The sequence below is a fragment of the Tilletiaria anomala genome, assembly GCF_000711695.1.
Source record: "Tilletiaria anomala UBC 951 chromosome Unknown K437scaffold_66, whole genome shotgun sequence".
Lineage (NCBI taxonomy): Eukaryota > Fungi > Basidiomycota > Exobasidiomycetes > Georgefischeriales > Tilletiariaceae > Tilletiaria > Tilletiaria anomala.
This window is the reverse complement of record NW_013546956.1, coordinates 1-20,011: the sequence shown is the minus strand read 5'-3', so window position 1 is coordinate 20,011 and position 20,011 is coordinate 1. Positions and strand designations below refer to the sequence as shown.

At 53.7% G+C, this 20,011-nt stretch overlaps 9 protein-coding genes and 1 non-coding gene across 10 annotated transcripts; 6 read left to right on the top strand and 4 right to left on the bottom strand.

The window, feature by feature from the left end:
• The first annotated feature begins 342 nt into the window (after positions 1 to 342).
• On the top strand, positions 343 to 447 carry K437DRAFT_t42. Its single transcript has one exon. It is a non-coding gene; the product is annotated as a tRNA-Leu (tRNA).
• A 292-nt stretch (positions 448 to 739) lies between these two features.
• K437DRAFT_237505 (PLP-dependent transferase) lies at positions 740 to 2,436 on the bottom strand (the record flags this gene model as incomplete). The annotated part of the gene is made up of 4 exons (XM_013386728.2): positions 1,947 to 2,436; positions 1,870 to 1,877; positions 1,449 to 1,810; positions 740 to 1,392 (listed from the first exon to the last, which is right to left on the bottom strand). Exons 1-4 carry the CDS (start codon positions 2,379 to 2,381, stop codon positions 740 to 742), a joined length of 1,458 nt encoding a protein of 485 aa, XP_013242182.1. The 5' UTR covers positions 2,382 to 2,436.
• A 165-nt stretch (positions 2,437 to 2,601) lies between these two features.
• K437DRAFT_257694 (uncharacterized protein) lies at positions 2,602 to 4,192 on the top strand. Its single transcript, XM_013386727.1, has one exon. It carries the CDS (start codon positions 2,697 to 2,699, stop codon positions 3,840 to 3,842), a length of 1,146 nt encoding a protein of 381 aa, XP_013242181.1. The 5' UTR covers positions 2,602 to 2,696; the 3' UTR covers positions 3,843 to 4,192.
• Positions 4,184 to 8,444, top strand: K437DRAFT_248761 (uncharacterized protein). Its single transcript, XM_013386726.1, has 3 exons — positions 4,184 to 7,609; positions 7,669 to 7,926; positions 7,988 to 8,444. The coding sequence occupies exons 1-3, from the start codon at positions 4,325 to 4,327 to the stop codon at positions 8,375 to 8,377; spliced, it is 3,933 nt and encodes a 1,310-aa protein (XP_013242180.1). The 5' UTR covers positions 4,184 to 4,324; the 3' UTR covers positions 8,378 to 8,444.
• Positions 8,412 to 10,205, bottom strand: K437DRAFT_257692 (ribonuclease H-like protein). Its single transcript, XM_013386725.1, has 4 exons — positions 9,768 to 10,205; positions 9,621 to 9,692; positions 9,342 to 9,553; positions 8,412 to 9,281 (listed from the first exon to the last, which is right to left on the bottom strand). Exons 1-4 carry the CDS (start codon positions 9,988 to 9,990, stop codon positions 8,454 to 8,456), a joined length of 1,335 nt encoding a protein of 444 aa, XP_013242179.1. The 5' UTR covers positions 9,991 to 10,205; the 3' UTR covers positions 8,412 to 8,453.
• Positions 10,206 to 10,385: 180 nt separating this feature from the next.
• Positions 10,386 to 11,665, top strand: K437DRAFT_257691 (acyl-CoA N-acyltransferase). The gene is made up of 6 exons (XM_013386724.1): positions 10,386 to 10,746; positions 10,807 to 10,851; positions 10,919 to 10,937; positions 11,005 to 11,253; positions 11,321 to 11,420; positions 11,480 to 11,665. The coding sequence occupies exons 1-6, from the start codon at positions 10,595 to 10,597 to the stop codon at positions 11,614 to 11,616; spliced, it is 702 nt and encodes a 233-aa protein (XP_013242178.1). The 5' UTR covers positions 10,386 to 10,594; the 3' UTR covers positions 11,617 to 11,665.
• A 1-nt stretch (position 11,666) lies between these two features.
• Positions 11,667 to 14,146, bottom strand: K437DRAFT_269262 (uncharacterized protein; the record flags this gene model as incomplete). The annotated part of the gene is made up of 5 exons (XM_013386723.1): positions 11,667 to 11,711; positions 11,779 to 11,872; positions 11,937 to 13,764; positions 13,826 to 13,986; positions 14,091 to 14,146. 5 exons carry the CDS (start codon positions 14,144 to 14,146, stop codon positions 11,667 to 11,669), a joined length of 2,184 nt encoding a protein of 727 aa, XP_013242177.1.
• A 750-nt stretch (positions 14,147 to 14,896) lies between these two features.
• On the bottom strand, positions 14,897 to 15,321 carry K437DRAFT_257689 (uncharacterized protein). Its single transcript, XM_013386722.1, has 2 exons — positions 15,208 to 15,321; positions 14,897 to 15,137 (listed from the first exon to the last, which is right to left on the bottom strand). The coding sequence occupies exons 1-2, from the start codon at positions 15,232 to 15,234 to the stop codon at positions 14,973 to 14,975; spliced, it is 192 nt and encodes a 63-aa protein (XP_013242176.1). The 5' UTR covers positions 15,235 to 15,321; the 3' UTR covers positions 14,897 to 14,972.
• A 2,626-nt stretch (positions 15,322 to 17,947) lies between these two features.
• Positions 17,948 to 18,601, top strand: K437DRAFT_257687 (uncharacterized protein). Its single transcript, XM_013386721.1, has one exon. The coding sequence runs from the start codon at positions 18,016 to 18,018 to the stop codon at positions 18,265 to 18,267; it is 252 nt and encodes an 83-aa protein (XP_013242175.1). The 5' UTR covers positions 17,948 to 18,015; the 3' UTR covers positions 18,268 to 18,601.
• On the top strand, positions 18,537 to 19,072 carry K437DRAFT_263658 (uncharacterized protein; the record flags this gene model as incomplete). The annotated part of the gene is made up of 2 exons (XM_013386720.1): positions 18,537 to 18,629; positions 18,824 to 19,072. The coding sequence occupies 2 exons, from the start codon at positions 18,537 to 18,539 to the stop codon at positions 19,070 to 19,072; spliced, it is 342 nt and encodes a 113-aa protein (XP_013242174.1).
• Between the last annotated feature and the right edge of the window lie 939 nt (positions 19,073 to 20,011).

Genomic DNA, 20,011 nt, shown 5'->3' with positions numbered 1-20,011 from the left:
GCACCGTCTCTTTCACTATCGTTTTCCCAGCAGTACATTCCATTTCTCAGCATCAGTTGCGATCTCCGAATGGGCTCGCAAGGAATCAGCGACTAGCCTAAGTCAGTAATTGGAATAATGCACTGCTGGAAACATGGCCTCCAAATGCAATGATGGTACAGGGATAGCGCGCCCACAGGCTACATATGCCAGCGCACTCCCAAATCCCCCAGCTAGTCACCTGATGACCGGTGTTCACTAGTTGCAGCGATTGGGTCTACCGGAGCGAAATCAAAATAATGTTCCCCAATTGGTAATTTGAGGGTATATAATTGCATACACTATTGCCCTAACATGAATCGCGGCGATTTAGCGAAGCGGTCAAACGTGCTGTGTTCAGGTGTTAACCACTCGGTTATGCCCATTCGCAGTCCTTCGGGTTCGTGGGTTCGAATCCCACAGTCGTCACAGTTTCTTTTTTGTCCTCGTTACATTTTTTTGCTCCCGTCATTTTCAGGCGGGTGGTTTCAGCTGCATTCCAGGTGTACACCCTTCAGCGCGTGTCCGCCACACTGCTCTGCGTCACCCACCAGGTGCCGCAGCGAACACAAAGCTCGTGGGGAAGGCGTTAAGCACACCGATGCGTTCGGTTGGCCGCACGACTACCTCCTTTCCCCCCTTTTTTGGTGAGCTGGGAGGGCATAAACAATTTATAGAACCTATCAAGCGCAATGGCGTCTCCTGATTCTGTGGTCCATGTCTATTTCATTTCAATACCAAAGCCTATGCCTCTATCGTGCCACAGAGCGTCTAAAAGATGCAGACGTTCCGGCAAGTTGCGGAGCCTGTCTGCGCTGACATTGGCGATCGAAAAGCGGAGCCGCTCCTCCGCACCCCCCGTAGATCCCCCGCCAGTAGATGGAGGCATGAAGAACGAGCCAGGAAGCGTGATGACGCCGACGAGCCCGGCCAGCGCCCGCGCGACACTCTCACTGTCAAGCTTGCCTGTCCAAGGATGCTTCACAAACGCATAGTAAGCGCCCATGCTCTCGATCTGCCAAGCGCCTCCGCTCTGCACAGAGAGCCCTTCGACCGCCTCCTTGAACAGCGTCCGTCGCGTGTAGAGTTCGGCGGCCGTCTCCACGCGCCACTGCTGCTGCCCGCTGTCCTCGACAGACCAGGCCACTGCCACTTGCGTGCTCAGTAACGGTGGGCAGATTTGCAGATTATCGAGCGCCTTGGCGATAGGGCCGTACTTGCCTTTCGGCTGCCTTTGCTGCTGTGCATCTGTCTCGGATGGAGCGGCTAGCGTGCCTCCGACCCTCGCAAGCAGTGCTGGATGGCAAGCGATCGCACCGAGACGGTGACCGGGTATAGCATACGACTTCGAGAAGGAGGAAATGTGAATGAGCGCTGTACATGGCGTCAGCCGGGTACCGTTTGAGCGCATTATTATCTACCACTCTCACTGTCTCTCCAGTCCCACGGGGTTCTCGGATCTGCCGCTGGCTCATTTCCAAAGAGCTGATGCGGACGTGACCTCGCTGACCTTGCCTCGTCAAGCAAAAAGTCGCGGTACGTCTCGTCGAGTATCAGCGCAATTCTGTGCTGCCTGCATAGCTGCGCCAGCTCGGTGAGCCGGGACGGTGAATAAATCGTGCCAGTCGGATTGTTCGGTGTCACGAGCACCAAAGCTTTCGGTGCCGAGCCATTCCTCGCCTTGCAGGCGTCTATCGCTGTTCGGAACATCGCGGGTGTGACAACAAAGCCTGGTGCAGCCGTGTGGAGTGGTTGCGCTTCTATGCCGAGCGAAGTGAGCGTCATGTAGTGGCTGTGGTGCGCCATCGGTCGTCAGAGTGGCCACAGACTTCGGGAATGGGAGTCGCTCACTTGAAATACTGCAGATCCAACGACGCGTGAGATCGTCAGTATCGAGTGATCTAATGATGAAGAAAGCCCACACGCACCCAAGGCGTTGGAAGCACGATTGTGTCGCCCTTGGCTGCGAGCGCCTGCACTACAGCTGCAAATGCCATATTGGCGCCTGAAGTGATGCAGACGTCTTCCATCTTGACGGCACCGCGCTCTGCCCGCTGTGAGGCTGTCAAATCTCCGCGATACACGGTGTTCAGATCCCGTGCGAATGCTTGGCGCAACTTGGGGGACCCGAACACATCGCCGTAGTCATGCTGAATTTTCGCAGACTTGAGCTTGTCGGTAAAAGTAGGGGGAGGGTCGGTGCCGGGCACGCCCTGTGCAAGGTTGATCAGCGCTACCGTTGGACACGGCGAGGCTGGCAAGGGAAAGGACGAAGCCCATGCTCTCGCCAAAGCCACCGGCGGCTCAATCGTGTCATGTAAGAGGTGCGGATTGAGCGAATATTTCGGCAACGAACTCGTCATATTGGGTGGTGCCAGTGAGAGACGAGTGGATAGCAGTTTCTTTGCCAATATGAAGTGCCGCCTCTACTGTATGTAGTTATGTGAGCTGACAATGAGCGCGAGGGAGTGATTATGCTTTCTCCGAGGACGGCAATCGCGGAGAGCCACGAAACTTCTCTATCCATCGCACAAAAACGCTCAAATTGAATCGCCCTTTCTCCACCTCTCAATCCTCGTTTCTCCCCTATCCTCGTCCCTTCCCTCTATGGGATGCGAGTTGCGACCAAGTCAATGCAAAGGTCGAGGACATGAGGTCGACTGTACGTGAGGTGAAGGATGAACATCCACATCCTTGGCGTCGGCTCCGTCGGCTCGTTGTTTGCGTTTCATCTCAAGCGCGCTCTAAACAGCAGCCCCTCCCTACCTGCAGCAGCACCTGCGCATATCTGCTTACACCTTAGCGAAAAGCAACGGAAAGCACGGTGCGACCGCAGTGAACCTCTGTCGATCAAGGTCGAGCGCGATGGTGCAGTTGACCACCAAGATGGCTTTGAGATCGCCCGCAGCGACTCTCCCATCGACATCCTCGTTATCGCTTTGAAAGCAGACATCACCCTCTCAGCCATGGAGCCTCTGGTACCGAGACTGTGTGCTCGCCCGACCCCAGGCACCCTGGTCCTACTGCAAAATGGCGTTGGTCAAGATGAAGCTATTGTGAAGCGCTTCTTCGCGTCTGATCCGGCGGCGAAGCCGTATATCATCCTTGGCAGCAACACGCACGGCACGTGGCGCAAGGAGCACCTGAAAGTTGTACATGCCGCCAAGGGCACCATGCACTTTGGCCTCTCCCGTGTGCAGGACGACAGAATCAGCTCGCAGGTTGAGCAACATCTCCTCACTACCATGGAATACCCTCCCTGCCTACACTCCGCCGCTTCTACTACCAGTGCGGATGACCCGTACAAAACCGTACAAAGTGCTATCTGCATGCTCTCCCTGCCCTACATGTGCTCGTCATTGGCAATCTACCTAGAAGGCAGCAGGGACTTTGCCATGCGCTCACTCCGCAAGCTCGTGGCAAACTGTGTTCTGAATCCTTTAACGGCGTTGGAGGAATGCAAGAATGGCGAGTTGCTGGAGCGTGGGCACATAAGAGACAAGGTGCCTGTTATCGTGCGCGAGTGTGCCAATGTCCTGCAAGCCCGAATGCAGCAACAGGGACAGCAGGGGCAGGAACCGCTACAACAACTGTCCTACAGCGCGCTGCTGCAGCACGTGCGTGACGTGATTGAGCTGACGGCACTCAACTGGAGCAGCATGGTGCAAGATATTCACAGCGCCCGCGGCAGCACCGAAATTGATTTTCTCAACGGGACGATTGCTCGCTGGGGGGAGCAGATGGGCATCGCCACGCCGTGCAACCGGGACTTGGTCCAGAGCATCAAAGCGAAGGCTGACCGCCTGGCCAATAGATCGTCGTAGCCGGGGCGGGCGATGAATTATGTCCCCAGAGGATTGCGCATCGCCCCTGATCCCAGGACGTGATGTGCATGTGCTACAGTGGCTCTTGCTATTTGATGCATTCCTGGGGCCTGCGTGACGCGACTGGTAGATTCCCTTCTTCCCTCTCATCATCAGAGGAAGACATCGAACAATGAATATCTCGAAGATGACTACATACTGTTAATTCGGTGCAACCTCCAGCGTGGCGGATGATCGGTCAAACCCCCTAGTGAGGAAGTCGCCAATGTGGAGCTCCACGACACGCGCCTGAAAGCATGTTTGGTGATGTCCATGTACTTTGTCCTTGTACTCGGAGACCTCTTTGTTGGCTACAAGGTCCATGCCGATTGGCAGGTGGGAGCGATACCCTCTGTTCAGTTCTGCTGCGTGTATGAAACACACAAGCGTCGGGGTGAGCCCGTCGATCGAAGAAAGTTGCGCGCATCATCACTGTTGTCTCCATGACGTACACCGTGTCCACCCCGCGCAGTACAGGTCCAAGCGCCAGCCCCGGTCTGGACGGAACCAGCAGCAGCGCGTCGACTCTATCACGGGCAGGACCCATCAAGCCGCCGAAGCCGTCCCATCTGTCGTCCGCATTCACAGGGACGCTCAATAGCGAAGCTTTCAGAGAGTACGTCAGTGCACAAATCACAAACGATGGCCAATCTTCATACTCGAGCAGCGGGGTAGGGCAGCGGCAGGGGCAGCATGACGGAAGAGCTGTGTGGGACGAGTGTCGAATGCAGCAAGTCGCAAAGCGAGCAGCCGAAGAGCAGGTGCTGGCCGCTGACGCGAGTAGCAACAGCAATGGGCGATACCATGTGGATGTCCCAGAGTCCACACTCGGCTCCCACAGCAGGCTCGACGACGGCATGAGCACTGCCCGCTTTTCAACCGCTAGAAGCATGCTCATTGCCGATGAAGAGGACAGCGAGGAAGCAAATCGAACGCAAAAGCCCAGAAAGGCAAAGCAGGCGAATGGCTCGACCTCAGCACACATACTGCAAAGTCTGTTCGACCCACCGCCTTTTCCAACTGCAACCCAGAGCTCCGTTGACGCGTGGATCACATCAACGCGAGTACACCTACCCGAAGAGAGGTACAATAATGGCCAGCAACAGTCACCCGATGATCTGGAACGTGCCGCGTGGAATGGAGCAGGAGGAGCCGAATCGGATGATGAAGGCGCCTTGGTTGCAGCTAGTAGCGGTGGCAACAGCAACGCCCGAGGCCATGATCGCTTCGTCAGCTCGGCTAGCATGCTTACTGTCAAAGGAATCAATCCTACCGCAAGTCATGCTGCGAACGTGCTAGCCAAAGCCATTTCGAGCGGGAAAAACATGGTGGAAACGCCTATCCTCACTGAAGTCGCGGCAGATGATGTGCTTCCGAAAGGCTCCGAACAGACACACCTACGAGACGAGCCATCTGCCGCAATCCGGAATCTGTCCTTTGGCACCGTAGTGGCTCAGCAGCTCAGCTCACTGGGGACACCCACGCCCAATAGCGCGTCGACTGCCTCTCAGAACACGGACCGTGCGAGTGCTGTCGACCCAGCCGCAGCGGTCGATTTAGGGTCGGTCGCCCCATCGCCATACGAGAGCTCGCTGAATCATTCAGCGCGCACATCCATCGTCAGCCAGGCGCCAAATGCCCACGATCTCACCAAGGGTAACATGATTCTGCGCAACGGCCAGGGCTTTGACATGCAGGACATCAATGGAGCTTTGAGCGACGCTCTGCCTCCAAAAAGTGCTACCACAGAAGCGACTGCCACTGTTTCTTCGGCTCGCGCGGAAGAGCCCGCACCTTTGAAAGTAGCTGAGGAGGATTTTGCTCCTGCTGTTCCGACCGTTTCGCTCCCACCGGGCCGACCGGCCCGTGCTCTGTTCGACATTGTCGGCGAAGCAGCATTCAATGAGCTCTCGCTCCGCGCTGGGCAGTCGTTCGAAATTCTAAGTGAAGCGCTTGCCGGCGGCTGGTCCCTTGCTGTTGTCAGGGCTAGCACCAAGCCTGATGCGCCGCTGGAACAACGCTTCGACCTGCACGGCTTGGTGCCAAATGGATGGTACTGCTACATTCAAGACTTTACCATGATCCCTCCTCCAGTCCATGACGTTGAGCCAGCGGGAGCAGCAGCTGCATTACAGGAGCAACCAGAAGGACCGCGCGTTGACGCACAGCAGACACTCACGAACTTCGCGGCGACGACGCCCCACCCTCTGTCGCGCCAGGGCTCCTGCGAGACTCAGGGCGTGAGCGCGGGAAATCCGACCAAGCCGGTCGTGGACATGCGTGTCGCTTCGCAGGCGATTCTTTCGTCCGCCGACGCAAAAACATCTACCGCCAATGGCAACGCCTCTGACGCGAGCGGCAAGCGCCACAGCAACGCGATCGGCGCTCTAAGTGCATTCCGCAGCATGTCTGCATCACAAGAAGTGACCCCTTCACCTTTGGCGACTGCGCAAGATCTTCATAGCCTGGAAGACGAGGGCGAGGTAAAAGAAGGAAAGCCAAGCTGGCTCTTCGGCGGCAAAAGCCTCAACCGATTTAGCAACTTTGTCACCAGTGGCGTCGAAGACTATCTCCTCTCGCCCACTTCCGTCAACCAAGACCGAACAACGCTCTCTGCGATGCAGCGCAGCAGCTCGAACGCAGAACAGAGTCAGCACTTTGTCGTCAGCGGCTCGCACGGACCTCGCTGGAAGGAAAAGTCCCGGCCATTCGTTGTCAGTGTGCACAGTCCGCAAAAGCGCTTCAAGATGAGCGGCATACAAGAGTACACCGTCTTTCACGTTACCTCGACTTTCCCACCCGAGGCAGCGGAAGAGGACGAGTACAATAAAGAAGGGACACAGACGGATGCAGAGGGCGAGCTGCCGTACGACCCGGCGGAGATGCCTGACGCAGTCGGAGCCATCCTCACCGTCGTGCGTCGCTTCAACCAATTCGTCTGGCTCGCTACTGTGCTCGGCCGAAGGTATCCAGCGCTGGCGCTGCCTGCACTGCCGGAAAAGCAATACTCTGGTCGCTTTTCCGCTTCCTTCATCGAGACTCGTAGGGTCGACCTGCAGCTCTGGCTCAGCCGCATCGCTCGTCATCCGATCCTGCGCTACGATGATGCGCTGATGCTCTTTCTCTCAGAGAGCGACGAGATTGAATGGAAAAGGCAAGCACAAGGCTACCTCACAGAAACGCGCTCTTACAACCCAGCTACGCTCTTTGCGCAGACCTGGCATCCGGAGTTCAACATTGATGCAGCAGAGGCCGCGCTTGAGAGCGATGCTGTGGACCGCTTCGAAGCCGCCAATGAAAAAGCCATCAATGGCATGTTCAGAGTGCCTGCCAATCTGAACGGATCCCTTGGCGTCATGCCCGCCTGGCGCGCCTTCCGTGATGATGCAGTCTCCACCTCTCAAGCGCACCGAGAGCTCTCATTCGCGTTGCTCCGCCTCATCAAAGGTCATCTCGCCGCTGATGCAGGAGCTTTGCAGACCAGCTTCCAGCATGGCCCGCCCATGGGCAATGTCGGCCGACGCAGTGACTCGGGTGTGAACAATGAGCAGGGAGCCTGGTGCTGGCGTGACGGCTGCATCGAATGCATCGGCCTCACGAAGGCACTACAAGGAACTGCCGAGTGTCTGCAAGAGATCGCCGATATTCATGAGGAGCATGCACGCCTGGACATGTTGCGACAGCACGAGCGTTTAAAAGATGTCTCACGAATGCATGCGCACGCATTGGTGGGTCTTGAAATCGATTTAAGGATGTTTCCGCGAGTTGACTCGAGTTTCCTTTGCAGAATCTTCTGGACACGCACAAGGCCACACTCGCCAGGTATAGAGAAGCGACAGGCGAAGCGGACCCTCTGGCTGAGGACATATCGTCGCCACCGCCCTCAAAGCCTAGCAGCCGATACTCGGAGGCGGTCGCTGCCAAATGCGAGACCGTACTGAATGTCACCAGCAGCGAGATAGATCGCTTGCATCGCGAACGGGTAGAAGACTGGGCATCTATTGGAAAGGGCGTCCTCGACAGCGAAATTGAAAAGCATGAAAAGGTGAGTTTCAAAGACCGACGCTCTTGGAGAACCCACGTTGATGTTCTCTTGCTCCGAGCAGATCCTGGAGCAACTTCGCACGGCTCGCGCTAATTATGATCCGGAAGATTGGCACGAGCACGCACACGGCGGGCCGGTGTTGCCAACTCCACATGAAGCAGCCCTGGCGGACGCTCGCTCCCGAATTGCACTTGCTTTGCCATCGCAACAGGTATTGCCTCCAGGCGTGACAGCCGCCGCTTTCCGTCCCGTCAGCTTGGCCACCGAGGTCATAGCCGAAGGGGTGAACTCGTTCATCCGCGGCAGCCCGCAACCTGAAAAGGAGAAGGGTAGCGCTCTTAATCCCAAATCTACGACCTATCACGGCACAGCGACCATCGGTAGAAGCCTCTCGGCCAACCATGTATTAGCTTCCAAACGTACACCGTACTTTGGACTGTGGCGATCTTAATCTTTGATTTCATTATTGCATCATTGCATTATCGCATCATTAACGAAACATTGTATAGCACTGCAATACATCATGCTCAAAATGCACCTGGCCCGAGCGAGATGACGCCAAGATCTTTTGCGATCCCGCAGCGAGCTTTCTTGAGCACCGATCCGATATCGATAGGAACTGCATTGGAGGAGCCCTTGGCCGACGCCGCCGCTTTCTGAAAGAAGTTGGTGATCTGAGCTGGTTCATCGGTCCAACGAATGTCATGGCACCTTGTGAGCGTTGGTTGCCTGGTGCCGTAGGGGCCGGCCAACGTCTCTACCGCCGGGCTGGTTTGGCTGACCTGCTCCGCGCCGCGCGCTTTCTGCGACTTGGACGATGCCCTCGTCTTTACTGCCGCAGTTCCTACTTTGACCTTTTCGCTCATCAAGTCTTTTGCCGTCTGCCATGAAAAGCGCACAATGCCTGGCCAACCGAAGACGGCATCGATCGTCCTGAGCAGATACTCTTTGGTTTCTGGGTCGCCAGGATAGCCGCTCCCCTTCGCCCAAAACCGAGGAGATGTGAAAGAGACCTGCTGAGCCGCTGCTGATGTCCTCGGCTTCTTGCGCGGCGACCTCGAGCCGGCCCTGGAGCGCTTTTTCGGGCTCTCGACACTCGTTGGCCCCTCGTCATCCAGTTCGAGGCCAGAGTTGAGCTCCGCGAGAGCAGACATCCCCACACCCGCCTCTCCGTACTTCCATCCTTCAATCCAGCGGTCGCGTGTCACCTTGGCAGCGATACTGGCAGCGCCCACAATCGGAAAGAGGACGTCGGCCTTAGAGCAGACCGTCCATTGAATGTGTTTATGCCTTGGGAACATGGACGATAGCACCCGTTTATACTTGTCAGGATCACCGACCGTGTCGACATATATCTGCAAGCGAAAGCAAGCGATTCAGTGCCACATTGAAATTGCGGATGGCAAAACACACACCTCTGTTACGTCGACCCCAGCCTCCAAGAAACCAGCAATCAAGTCAACAGTCGCCTGCGTGCTCTGAGCATTCAGATTGATGGGTCGTCTCCGCGTCATTCCTCTCGAAATGTCCTGCGGAGATATCGAGATTGTAGCCCATGCAAGGTTCGTATTTCCCTTCAACGCCTCCAGCAAGGCGTCGCGTTTTTGAGCAGTCAATGCCTTGGAGTCTGCAAAAACTCCGCATGGAGAATTTGAGAGGTCGCATGGGTTTTATCGAAGGCCGTCTTGACTCACCTGCAAATCCAATCTCCTTCAACGAAGGTTGCTGATCAACAGGACAGATGGCTACGCCGTAGACAAGAGGTCCTATGCGGTCAACACGCGTCAGTTGCAATCATTTTAGTGACATGAGCAATGCCTGCAACAACGATAAAAACTCACCGAGGACCGGGCCTCTCCCAGCTTCGTCCACACCGAGAGCACACGGAGCGCCCTTGAGAACCTGCTCGAACGCCGACTGGCCGACTGGAAGACAGTTCTCTGGAATTTCGGAGCGGTATGTGTGCGACCGGAGCAGAGGCAGATCCTCGAGCACGGACGGCACGCGCGAAGTGGGCGGCAAGAAGCCAGCCGCTTGCCCTTGCGACAGTGGGAATTCGTCCATCGTAGCGCGCTCTTGCAGCTGCAGCGGTGGGGGCGCTGACTGGCAGGAGGTGTTGCCGCCGCTGAATATAAACGGGATAGGTCCTGACAGGTCACGGTCGCGTCATGTTTCATGCGAAGACCATACTGGGGCAACGCGTGTCAGAAATGGATTTTTGGTGTTGATCTCTGTATGACTTTGCCCTGTGGCGAGTGCATTTGCCAGAGAACCAACGTGTGCCCCACCCGCATGTCACGCAACAACAAAAGTGTTGTTGATGCGCAGTGGAGGGCGGATTTGGCTCCAACGCTCATCCTGACGCGACGCGTTGGCGCTGCTTGTGAACATATGTGCGACGAGGATGAGACATGCTTCAGGAGATGCCATCATATGGTGTATTTCGTTCAATTCTAAGACGACGCTTTGAAGTACGGCTGCGCTTGCGAAGTGTAATGTGTTTATCTGAGAAGCGGGCTTGCAATACTTGGATACAAAGTACATATGCGGTCAAGAAGTGTGGTGGTGCTGTTTGGCGACAACTACCATTCGACACGTATTCCAGTGTACTCAAGTTCAAGAGACCATCCTATGCCCGACAGCTGGGACAAGTGCCGGCGGATGCAACATGTCGAGCGCATCATTTCAACACGGAGGATATCCAGGACTTCTGCCTGTGCCCGATCCTAATGTCGAAGAAGAGCTCGAGATAGAGTACACTCAGTACCAAGGAGAAGCACAGCTGCCAGAGATTGTCAGATTGATCGAGAAGGAGCTCAGGTGTGTCTCGCACGGAAGTCAGGAACAACGTCCACTTCTGACAAGTATAGCGCCTTTCAGCGAGCCTTACATCATCTACACCTATCGGTACTTTCTGCAACAATGGTGAGAGCCAAGCCATCAAGTTGGATTGCGTACAACTATTGACGAGCTCATTTTCCCCCGCTTTCAGGCCTCAGCTCTGCATGCTGGTACGTATCATCAAGAGATTCTTGTTGCCGTGCGCTGGGCTTGAAGTTGAATTTGCGAACCCATCAGGCCTACGCACGTCGAAGAAGACGGCGCGAATCCGAGGAGTCGAAGGCAAAGGACCCTGCTAGCTCCTCAGAAACCTTTGCACCCGTGGGTGTCATCGTCTCCAAAGTGGATCGACATAGCAAAGGCGAGCGTCTCATGCGCGGGTACATTGCCATGCTCAGCGTGCATACTGCGTGGAGGGGCTGTGGAATAGCAAAACAGCTCGCTCAACGGAGCGTAGAGCGCATGACACAGATGGGAGCCCAAGAGGTGATTGCCTGCTCCATTCTGACGTGGAGTGCACGTGCTGATCTGCATTCCGAATGAACTTGCACAGATTGTCCTAGAGACCGAGGTCGACAATCAAGCTGCCTTGTCGTTGTATGAAAGCTTGCGTTTCATGCGCGAGAAGCGCCTCTTTCGCTTCTATTTGAACGGTTAGCAAAATTGTGGCAGAGATGTACAGATCGTTTTGCTGACATATCAGGTCGAACAGGGAAAGACGCCTTTCGATTGGTGTATGCGGTACCCGCAAAGGATGAAGCGTGGCCCAACGACGGACATAGCGATCCTACCGGCGAGAGTTTGAATGCTTGGCATATGTCTGTGGGATTCGACGACGAGATTTCATGAATTACAAAAGCGTTCAGGCGTGAAACCTGCTGTCCTTTAATGCTGCTTGATCAACCTCCAAAATTGGTAGAGAATTCTGCAAACGCCTCTTTGAACTGCGAAAAGTACCAGTCAGGCAGTCAGGACCCAAAAGGGGACAAATGTGGCGAGCCTTTCACTCACCTCATCTGTTTCTGCCTTCTCTATCTCGTCCGACTTGGCACATGCCCTCCAGTCAGCGCGTTCCGGAACGTTGAGATAGGACGTCAAGAAGCTCCTGAATGAGTGAGCCTTATTTCAGCCTTGTGCGTACAGGGAAGAGCGCAATCCGGAGAGCTTACCTTGGAAATTGCATATTGAATTTGCGGCTTTGCAAGCTCATTGCGTATGTCTGCCCGTCAATGTCAACGCGCACGTATTCTGGTCGTGCACCAGCACCGAAAGCTACCAGCTTCTTCGCATCTTCCCCGTTCAAGAATTCGTATCCTTCCTTCTCGGCTGCCGCCTTGAACGCGGCCGACATGCCCTCGCCGAGTGCAATCGGGACTGGAGCCATCTGGACTTGCATATGGCCCGCTCTTGTGTGAGTGAGCTTGCACACCTCCCATGCAAATGCCATCGCTCCATACGCTTGGTAGGTCTGCCGCACTGCCGCTCGGTATCGATCGACTTCGTCGTTCAGAACTTGCGCCTCCGAGGGCGAGCCGCAGAGCAACGATGGGACGTGCGCGATTGGTACGATCAGGACGTGTCCACCGCCTGGTACTGGAGACTGAGGATCTGCGGACGAAGGCACTTGCCCCTTTGGCAGCGCAACATAACAGTCCTCGCCAATGTCGACGATGAGATGCTTGGCGCACTGTGGATTGCTCAAGCAGAACCAGCAATCTTTTGGCGCGATAGACTTCACAGCCTCGCGCGAGCGCGAGGAGGCCGAGCTGTCCCTTTCTGAGCACAAGCGAATGTAATGCTGGCTCGATCCACAAGCTTTGCAGACATACCCCTCGGGCGGCACGTCTTGCTTCTGAGCCTTGTCGGGACATTCGCGAATGAAATGGTCAGAGGAACCGCAGATGTGGCAGGAATAGCCATCGGGCGGTTTCTCATTTGGATCGAATTCGCGTCGAGCACGCTTGCTTTGTCCGGCATGATTGCTCTGCTGCCAGCGAAAATTTGGCCCAGATGACACATCACCGGCATCATCGCCAGTGGGGCGCTTGATGGGCCGCCGCGGTCCGCGGGGCTTGACTTCAGCGTACGGATTCTCCGTCAGATTAGCAGAAGAAGGCACGTGCGCTTGTTTCGCCACAGCCGGCGTGATGCTGAGCGCCATGAACCATTTTTTCTTCTGCGGATTTGCGAAATTCGCGAGCGAGATGAAGCGTGTTGTGCAAGTTGAGCTTGTCGCATACGGCTCTCTTTCCCAAAACGCTCCATTAGACCTGATACTATGTTGATGATCCTCCTTGCCTGTAGGCGTACCAGCCGGTGGGTCTAGACCTACTATATGGGCCTCCTTGTCCTCGCCGGTGCCGTACATGCTCGGGCCGAGGGAGAAGATGTACCGGGGCTTGCCCCGTCGAGCTAAATCCGCGAACGGAGGACAGCCCCAAGCTCTAGCACTAGGATGCGGCAGCTCGACGCGGGAAAACAGAGTGATCGAGGTAGGCCAGTAGTTGAGGAGGAGCAGATCAACCTGTGGGCGTACTTTCTCAGCTGCCTGGGCCTCTGCAGCCTTGGCCGCCTGCTCCAATGCAGTTGCTGCAGCCTTACGAGCTTGAGCAAGTGTTTGAGGCTCTTGCAGCTTGGCCTCTGAGACTGGAGTCACCTGTTCTTGTGAGGTGGCAAAAGCAGGGTGTTGCAAAAGACGTGACACGCTGGCCTGTGTGATAAATGGGTTCCATTGATCGTCTTCTCCAGCCACTCCAGCCGTTTGGCTCGCTCTCCATATTGAGGAGTTCCATGCTCCTCCACAGAATGCGATTCGCAGGTTGTTGGATAGCTTGCAGACGCCAGATTTGCCAAGGTAGAAGAGATTTGGTGCCAATTCTGTGGCTTCCGAATCTGCTTCTGGATCTTGAGCATCGCCACGAGTGCGGGTCTGAATCAGCTCAATGACTTTGGCTGGCAGATGCGCTTGAGGATGGGAGAAATATGTTCTGATCGGAGCTACATGGCAAGCGTCAGAAAATAAATTTCTTTCGTTGTTCTACAAGACAAGCATCCTTACTTTGGACTTTTCCAGCCAACACATCTTCTTCTTCCTCCGTCAGTGTTGCATTCGCTGCACTTCCCACAGCGGGAGTAAAGAAATTCCCAGTAATGAAAAGGCTGGAGAAGGCTCCATACTTTTTCTGAATAGCTTGAACCTTTGCAAATAGGTCTTTTAGCCTGCCACAAGGGGACGCAATCACCAACCTAAAGGTAACGCCAATCGTGGACAGGCTGCTCAGTTGCACACGATGGGGGTTCTTCAAACAAATATGTGGACTCACACCCGCACTTGCGATTCGGCACCGCCATTGGCGAAGCGCTCTGACTCATTCGCCATCTTCCAGCGCACTTCCGAGAGTTCGAGCAGGGCCAGTGGCTTTACCCTTGAACTTTCACTGCACCAGCCGCCAAGCAAGTCGATGGGGGGATAGAAGCCTGTAAGTTGCCAGATGCAAGATACCAAATGTCCGCCGATACTCTAGTTGAACGAACACAAAGCGACCGCCTATGTGAACCACTTTTTTGGTGTTTCTCGCGTTTGACGCGCGATGCGCGCCACATGTAAATGATCTATGGTGGTGATTTTCGTACGGTATGCTGTTGCTTCGTACATTAGCAAGGACTTCGAGCCCGTTCCGCTCCAAATTTCTACATACGATGCCTCAAATTTGCACAAATCGCTCCAAATCGTTCGTCACCATCCATCCAACATATGAACGAACCTCTTGTACATTGTATCTATCACCCACAGATTGTGCGAATACGACTATGCCATCTAGGGCTTAATGTACAGGTTACACTCACAATCCATCAACGCGGCCAACGCGTCATTGCAACCTGGACGCGCAAGGCGGCCAGAGATTCTTCGTTGCTGCCGTTGAAAGTGCGACAGCTGACAAATCTCTCCTTTCTTTAAGTCTGAAGCCTCGCAAATGAATCGCATTGGCACGTACATGTACTGTTTATCCAGAAAAGTCTTTAATCCGCTGCCAAAATTTGAGCCTCGTCCAATTTATTGTCCTCCGCCTTGAAGGACCATAGGAGCTGACCCTTCTCGTCACAATATGCTTTCCCATAACACAAATCCTACATCATTGCCATGACAAACATCCCACATTTCCCCGTATAAAGGTGCCTTGGACAATCATGGGTAAGTTCCAATGTCAATCTTGCCCAATCAACCATTGGTACTTTCTCGCTTTGCGCTCAAAGAGCTTCATCCTCGCGCCGTCTCCACCGCCCCCAACTTTCTTCTCAGGGGAAGTTCCGTGCATAGGATCACAGTAGATGAACGTTTGGCTGACGAAGTCTATCACAAAGAGTGACCAGTGAGTCCCTTCATTGATGCTCATGGGCATTACTACCACTTCCGCGCCTGATATGACGAATTGGTTCTAGCCATACAGCGAAACAAGTGATCGACATAGTCGTCAATTATTGCTCAAAAGCTTTGTCACGTGATTGTGTCACGCACACAACTGCCTTTGAAGACTTTGAATCTGTGTTCAGCGGTAGAGGATATGCTTTTTCAAAGATACGTTGTGAGTATCAGTATCTTGCGTCTCTTGGTAATAAGTGCTTCTCGCTGAAGTAGTCGTCCCCGGAAGTTTATGGCATTTCCCCAGCTATGATTTGCGACGGCCCAAAGTGCAGACCGCTGTGACCGTAGGAAGCGACTTTTCGTTGATGGATTGACAAACTCTGGCATAGTTGTTCGACTCTGATGCCTGCAGCTCTTGCGTCAGCAAGCGTAAGTCGTTCGCCCAACTAATTGCATCAAGCCGTCTCGTATAGACATGGTCGTGTGCGCCAGCCGGTGCGATTTTAGGCCATTCACTGATAATGTGACTTTCAGTTCGTTCCATTACACATGTGCTGCCTTTGGGTTGCTTACTATACTTGACTTTGCTCTACTTGCTTTGACTCAAGAGGAGGCAAAGGAGCGACCGTCTTTGGCCTTCGAGCGCGCGTTGATATGTGAAAAGGGATGCGATGTGTCTTCAAAGTGATTGTCTTTCTTGCCATGCGCCCCGACTTCTCTTGGTGCACTGGCGAGAAGCAGAAACATCAAAACGGACTATGGGTGAGCACACACTTGGAATGCGGGAGGAGTAGCGTATCTGACTAAAATAGCTTCCACCATGACTTTGTCCACCTTATTGTCGTAGCCGTCGTTGTCATCGTCTTCCGTGTCATCTTCTGTCGTGCCCGCATCTGAAAGGAAGTCAGTCCGCACTACTTGGCGAGAGCTTTGCGCTTCTAGCTCATCCGCGCGCTTTCCGTGCGTCTCACGCATTGAGCGTCAACTCTGACTTTCTGAACTCGAGCGCCATTCCCCGCCTTTTCCTCAGATGTTACGCTTACTAGAGCGAAATGTTCTTTCGAGCTGCAAAGTATGCATCCTTTTCGACGATTTTCTCATCCGTGAGCACGCGGTCGGTTTCATCCTCCGCCCTCTCCGCTTTCGTTTTCAATCATCTTGCAATTCCGTCTTTGGATCGTCGATTGTTGACAACATCCTTAACTGCTGCAGAACGCTTCTTGTTAGATGGAATTACAATTTCCTCTCTCTTGACTAATCAGCTGCATCGCATATTCGTCCAGAAGTGCCAAAGCCTCATCCTGCAGCAGCTGAGACAGATGAGCACTGATGGCTAACTTGACTTCGCCTAGCACTCCAGCGAGCATGTTTCCATCAACGGTTGAGCCATCCAGCTCCAACTGCGAATGTAAGTGCCACATCTCATAGAAGAAATCTGGCTACAAGGTCGGTTCCCCATGAAGTTGAAATTCAAGTTGCAGTTGCTGAATACACGGAAGACTGAAAGTCATGAACATCAAACATACTTTGTCGGATGGTGATTGTGACCTTGAGAGGAGGCAAAAGAAGCAGTGGATGCAAGTGCATGTGCACTCACGAGTCTCCACATCTTCTACATGCGAAACACTCCAACGTGTGGCACTCCTTCCGCCAATAGGTGCTTTGGCTACTTGCGAGAACCGAAGAGAGACAGTTGCAATGGCGGAGGTGGCGGCCTCGTGACCCGATTGAAGGGTGAACTGAGGGATTCGAGACCTGACCAAGTGCCACGCAGACCCATCGTTCACAGTCATTGGTCGCAAGCGCTTGCTGTTGCACATATGGACATAGAAGGCGCGTTCCTTATCGAGCTGCTCCATCAGCAATTCGATAAGTGGCTTCATGTGATTTCGGCGCATGTGTTGATGAAGTTACAACTTGCAGAGTGGTTTAAGCCTTCTAGGGCCAGTGTGACAGGGTGCATCCAAAGTGAAGGTGGTTCGGACGATTCACATTTGCCATGACAGACTGGTTGCAACCGGGCGCCTTGCGACTGCTCGTGTCTGCTTCAAAGCGATCGTCGGCACCAAGACACGAGTACCACTTCATTTGTATTTAACTGAGCAGACCATCCATCTCATTCTTCCAAATGCCGTGAAGTGAGCAAATCAATTGAAAACGATTTTAGCGCAAAAAAAGGCCGCCGCCACTAGCCTGACCTTCTTCTCACCTGCTCCCCGAGGTACACCATATATGTAAATTCGATGCGTTGTGGTCGTTGCCGTCGCAGCCTTTCATATCCCAATTGCGCTCATGAAGGACGATTCAATCCTATACCGCTCGTGTCGCCTTAGTGCCACCTTCAATGAAGCTGCACGCAAGTCTTGTTGAACACTCCATTCACACCGCAGGCGGAGAGTCTGTGGGAAGACAACATTTGCGGCGTCAATGATGGCGTTTGCTTGGTCAGAACCGATCGTTGTTGGAATGCGTCCATTCAGCAATTTGTGGAGCGGTTGGAAAGCCCACATGAAGCTTGGACTGGTTTCACTTCACCCACTTGCAAAGACCAAAGAGGTGCAGCGCTTAAGGCCCGTTTTGTATCCTTGTGACGCAGGGGCAGCGCTAGCAGCACTATCCATCCAACACAATTGATCGTCCTGAAATGTTCCAGCGCAGGCCGAAGCTCGAGTGGCTATGTGTGAAAGCTAGCACTCCAAAGATATAGAAGGAGCTGCCTACAACCTCCAGTTGTGGAAGTGTAAAGAGATTGAAGATATTTGCTCTTCCTATCTTGATCCACCTGAGCCCTCTCCACAAGAGGCTATGAGCCCAAACCCCAAGGCCGACTTGAATACTGAAGAGATTTGACACAAAGGACCAAGAGGTCAGCAAATGCGACCTCAATGGGGGCCACAGTCAACATCGAAAAGCTACACAGAGGCAACGACGATGCGTGGGCTTTCAAAGCGCAGATGCTTTGGATTATGACCAGCATGTGTGACTCCCTGACCGGCACGGTTAGTAAGCCCCTGAACAGTTACGGCGCCGCTGACAACAAGCACAGACAGGATGAGGCATTGGCGACGCTGGCGCTTGTTATTGACGACAAGATCACCGGCTCGATTCGCATGGTGAAGGCGGCTAAAGAACTGTGAAGAACATTGGAAGCCAAGTACCAGCCCTAGAAATGATCTGTCCCCTTCATTCTCAAAGGGACGATTGAATCGTTAACAAGGGTTCTGCGGAGAGCATGCATAAGTACCTCGACCGCATCGCAACGGCGCAAGACAAGTTCTTAGCACAAGAAGTCAAAATATCAGCGACTTTTTACTACCTCGCCGCCCACATCAGACTAGACTCATGCTACGACAACATTGTCCAGGTTCTCGAGTAACCTTGGCAATCAGTTGGCAAAGGAACTACGATGCAACACTATTCCGGGAAGAACTTTGCCAACGTCGCGAAGCCAGCGAGACAATTAGCAGCGTCATATTCAGCAAGCATTCTGTGCATGGTGGTGAGAGAAAGATACCTTGCTGGAATTGTGGCAAGCAAGGCCATCTGCAAAAAAGAATATCTATTGAAATATGCGTAGATTCATTTCTCGAAAGAGAATCGGCCCGCCGCTTCGACAGATATTATCACTGCATTCATCTCATGCAATGTTGCCCATCAGCGCATAAACATTAACGACAACACTACCCTCGACAGAATATTTTCGCTCCACCTCGTCGTTCAAACACTGCTGTCACCAATAAAATTAATGACTCTGCCTTCATGAAGCTCACCAATGATGACATAATGAAGGCAGCGTCTAAGGGCGACTATGAGTCACACTGTGTCAAGACCGACAAGGGCAATGACGTCAGCATCTATCTCAATACTGCACTTGAGTTCCAAGACGCGCGGTGGGATTTCAACATTGTCAGCGAAGTCAGATTCGGGGAGGTCGCCGGCTGATTGAAGCTCAAGATGGATAGGGCCACGGCTACTTTGGGCATTGGAAACGGCATAGTGACCATAACCGTACGATTGCACCACTACAGTCTACCTTTCGCTGTAATACATGGAACTATCACCGCAACGCAAAACATGTCGGTCTATGTAGGTTGAGCAGGTATGCGATCGGTGAGGTGTGACACCGATACCTCGGCCACGAAGGGCGTGACTCGCACAACCCAACCTGCAAGGCGAACGGCTTGCCCGTAATCAAAACTGACCATGTATGTGATGTGTGCGCGCTCGGAAAGCAGCCCACCTCCTATACGACACCACAAGGGAAGAGAGCAGAGCAAAATATGTGCTTGGAAAGATGCATATGAACATCGCTGAACCTATGCCCATGCAGATCGTAGGTCGCGCGCTCTATTTCCTGGCCTTCCCAGCCTTTCATCTGGGAGGGTCTGGATTCACACATTGGCAGATCGCAAGAATGTTGCCGAAATCGTAGACACCTGGATCTGCCAAGTAGAGAAGGGGTGGATAAGGAGACCAAAACCCACTTCTCGGACAACGACGTCAAGTATATCGGCGTGTGGTTGCCACAACCCCTCCGACGACACGGTATCCGACCCAACACATCAGCCCCATGCATATCGCAACAGAGCGGAAGCCAAACACCTCCATCTGACTCCCCTCAATATAGTCCAAGCATGGATCCATGAGTGGAAGCTAGAAAAGACACTTTTGGATGAGATGGTTGCATCAGCAGTATACATTAAGAGTCACTGTGCACGCATCATGCACCATATTGGATGCTTGATACTTCAGATTCCAAAAGAACAGCGACCGGCAGAGCAGCAGGCGCCAAAGCAAGAAGCCGAGGAGCGATCTATACACAAGCGCTAAGAACCCGCTTTGAAAAGGTCGACTATGTGCAGCAAGCCACCTGGATGTTTT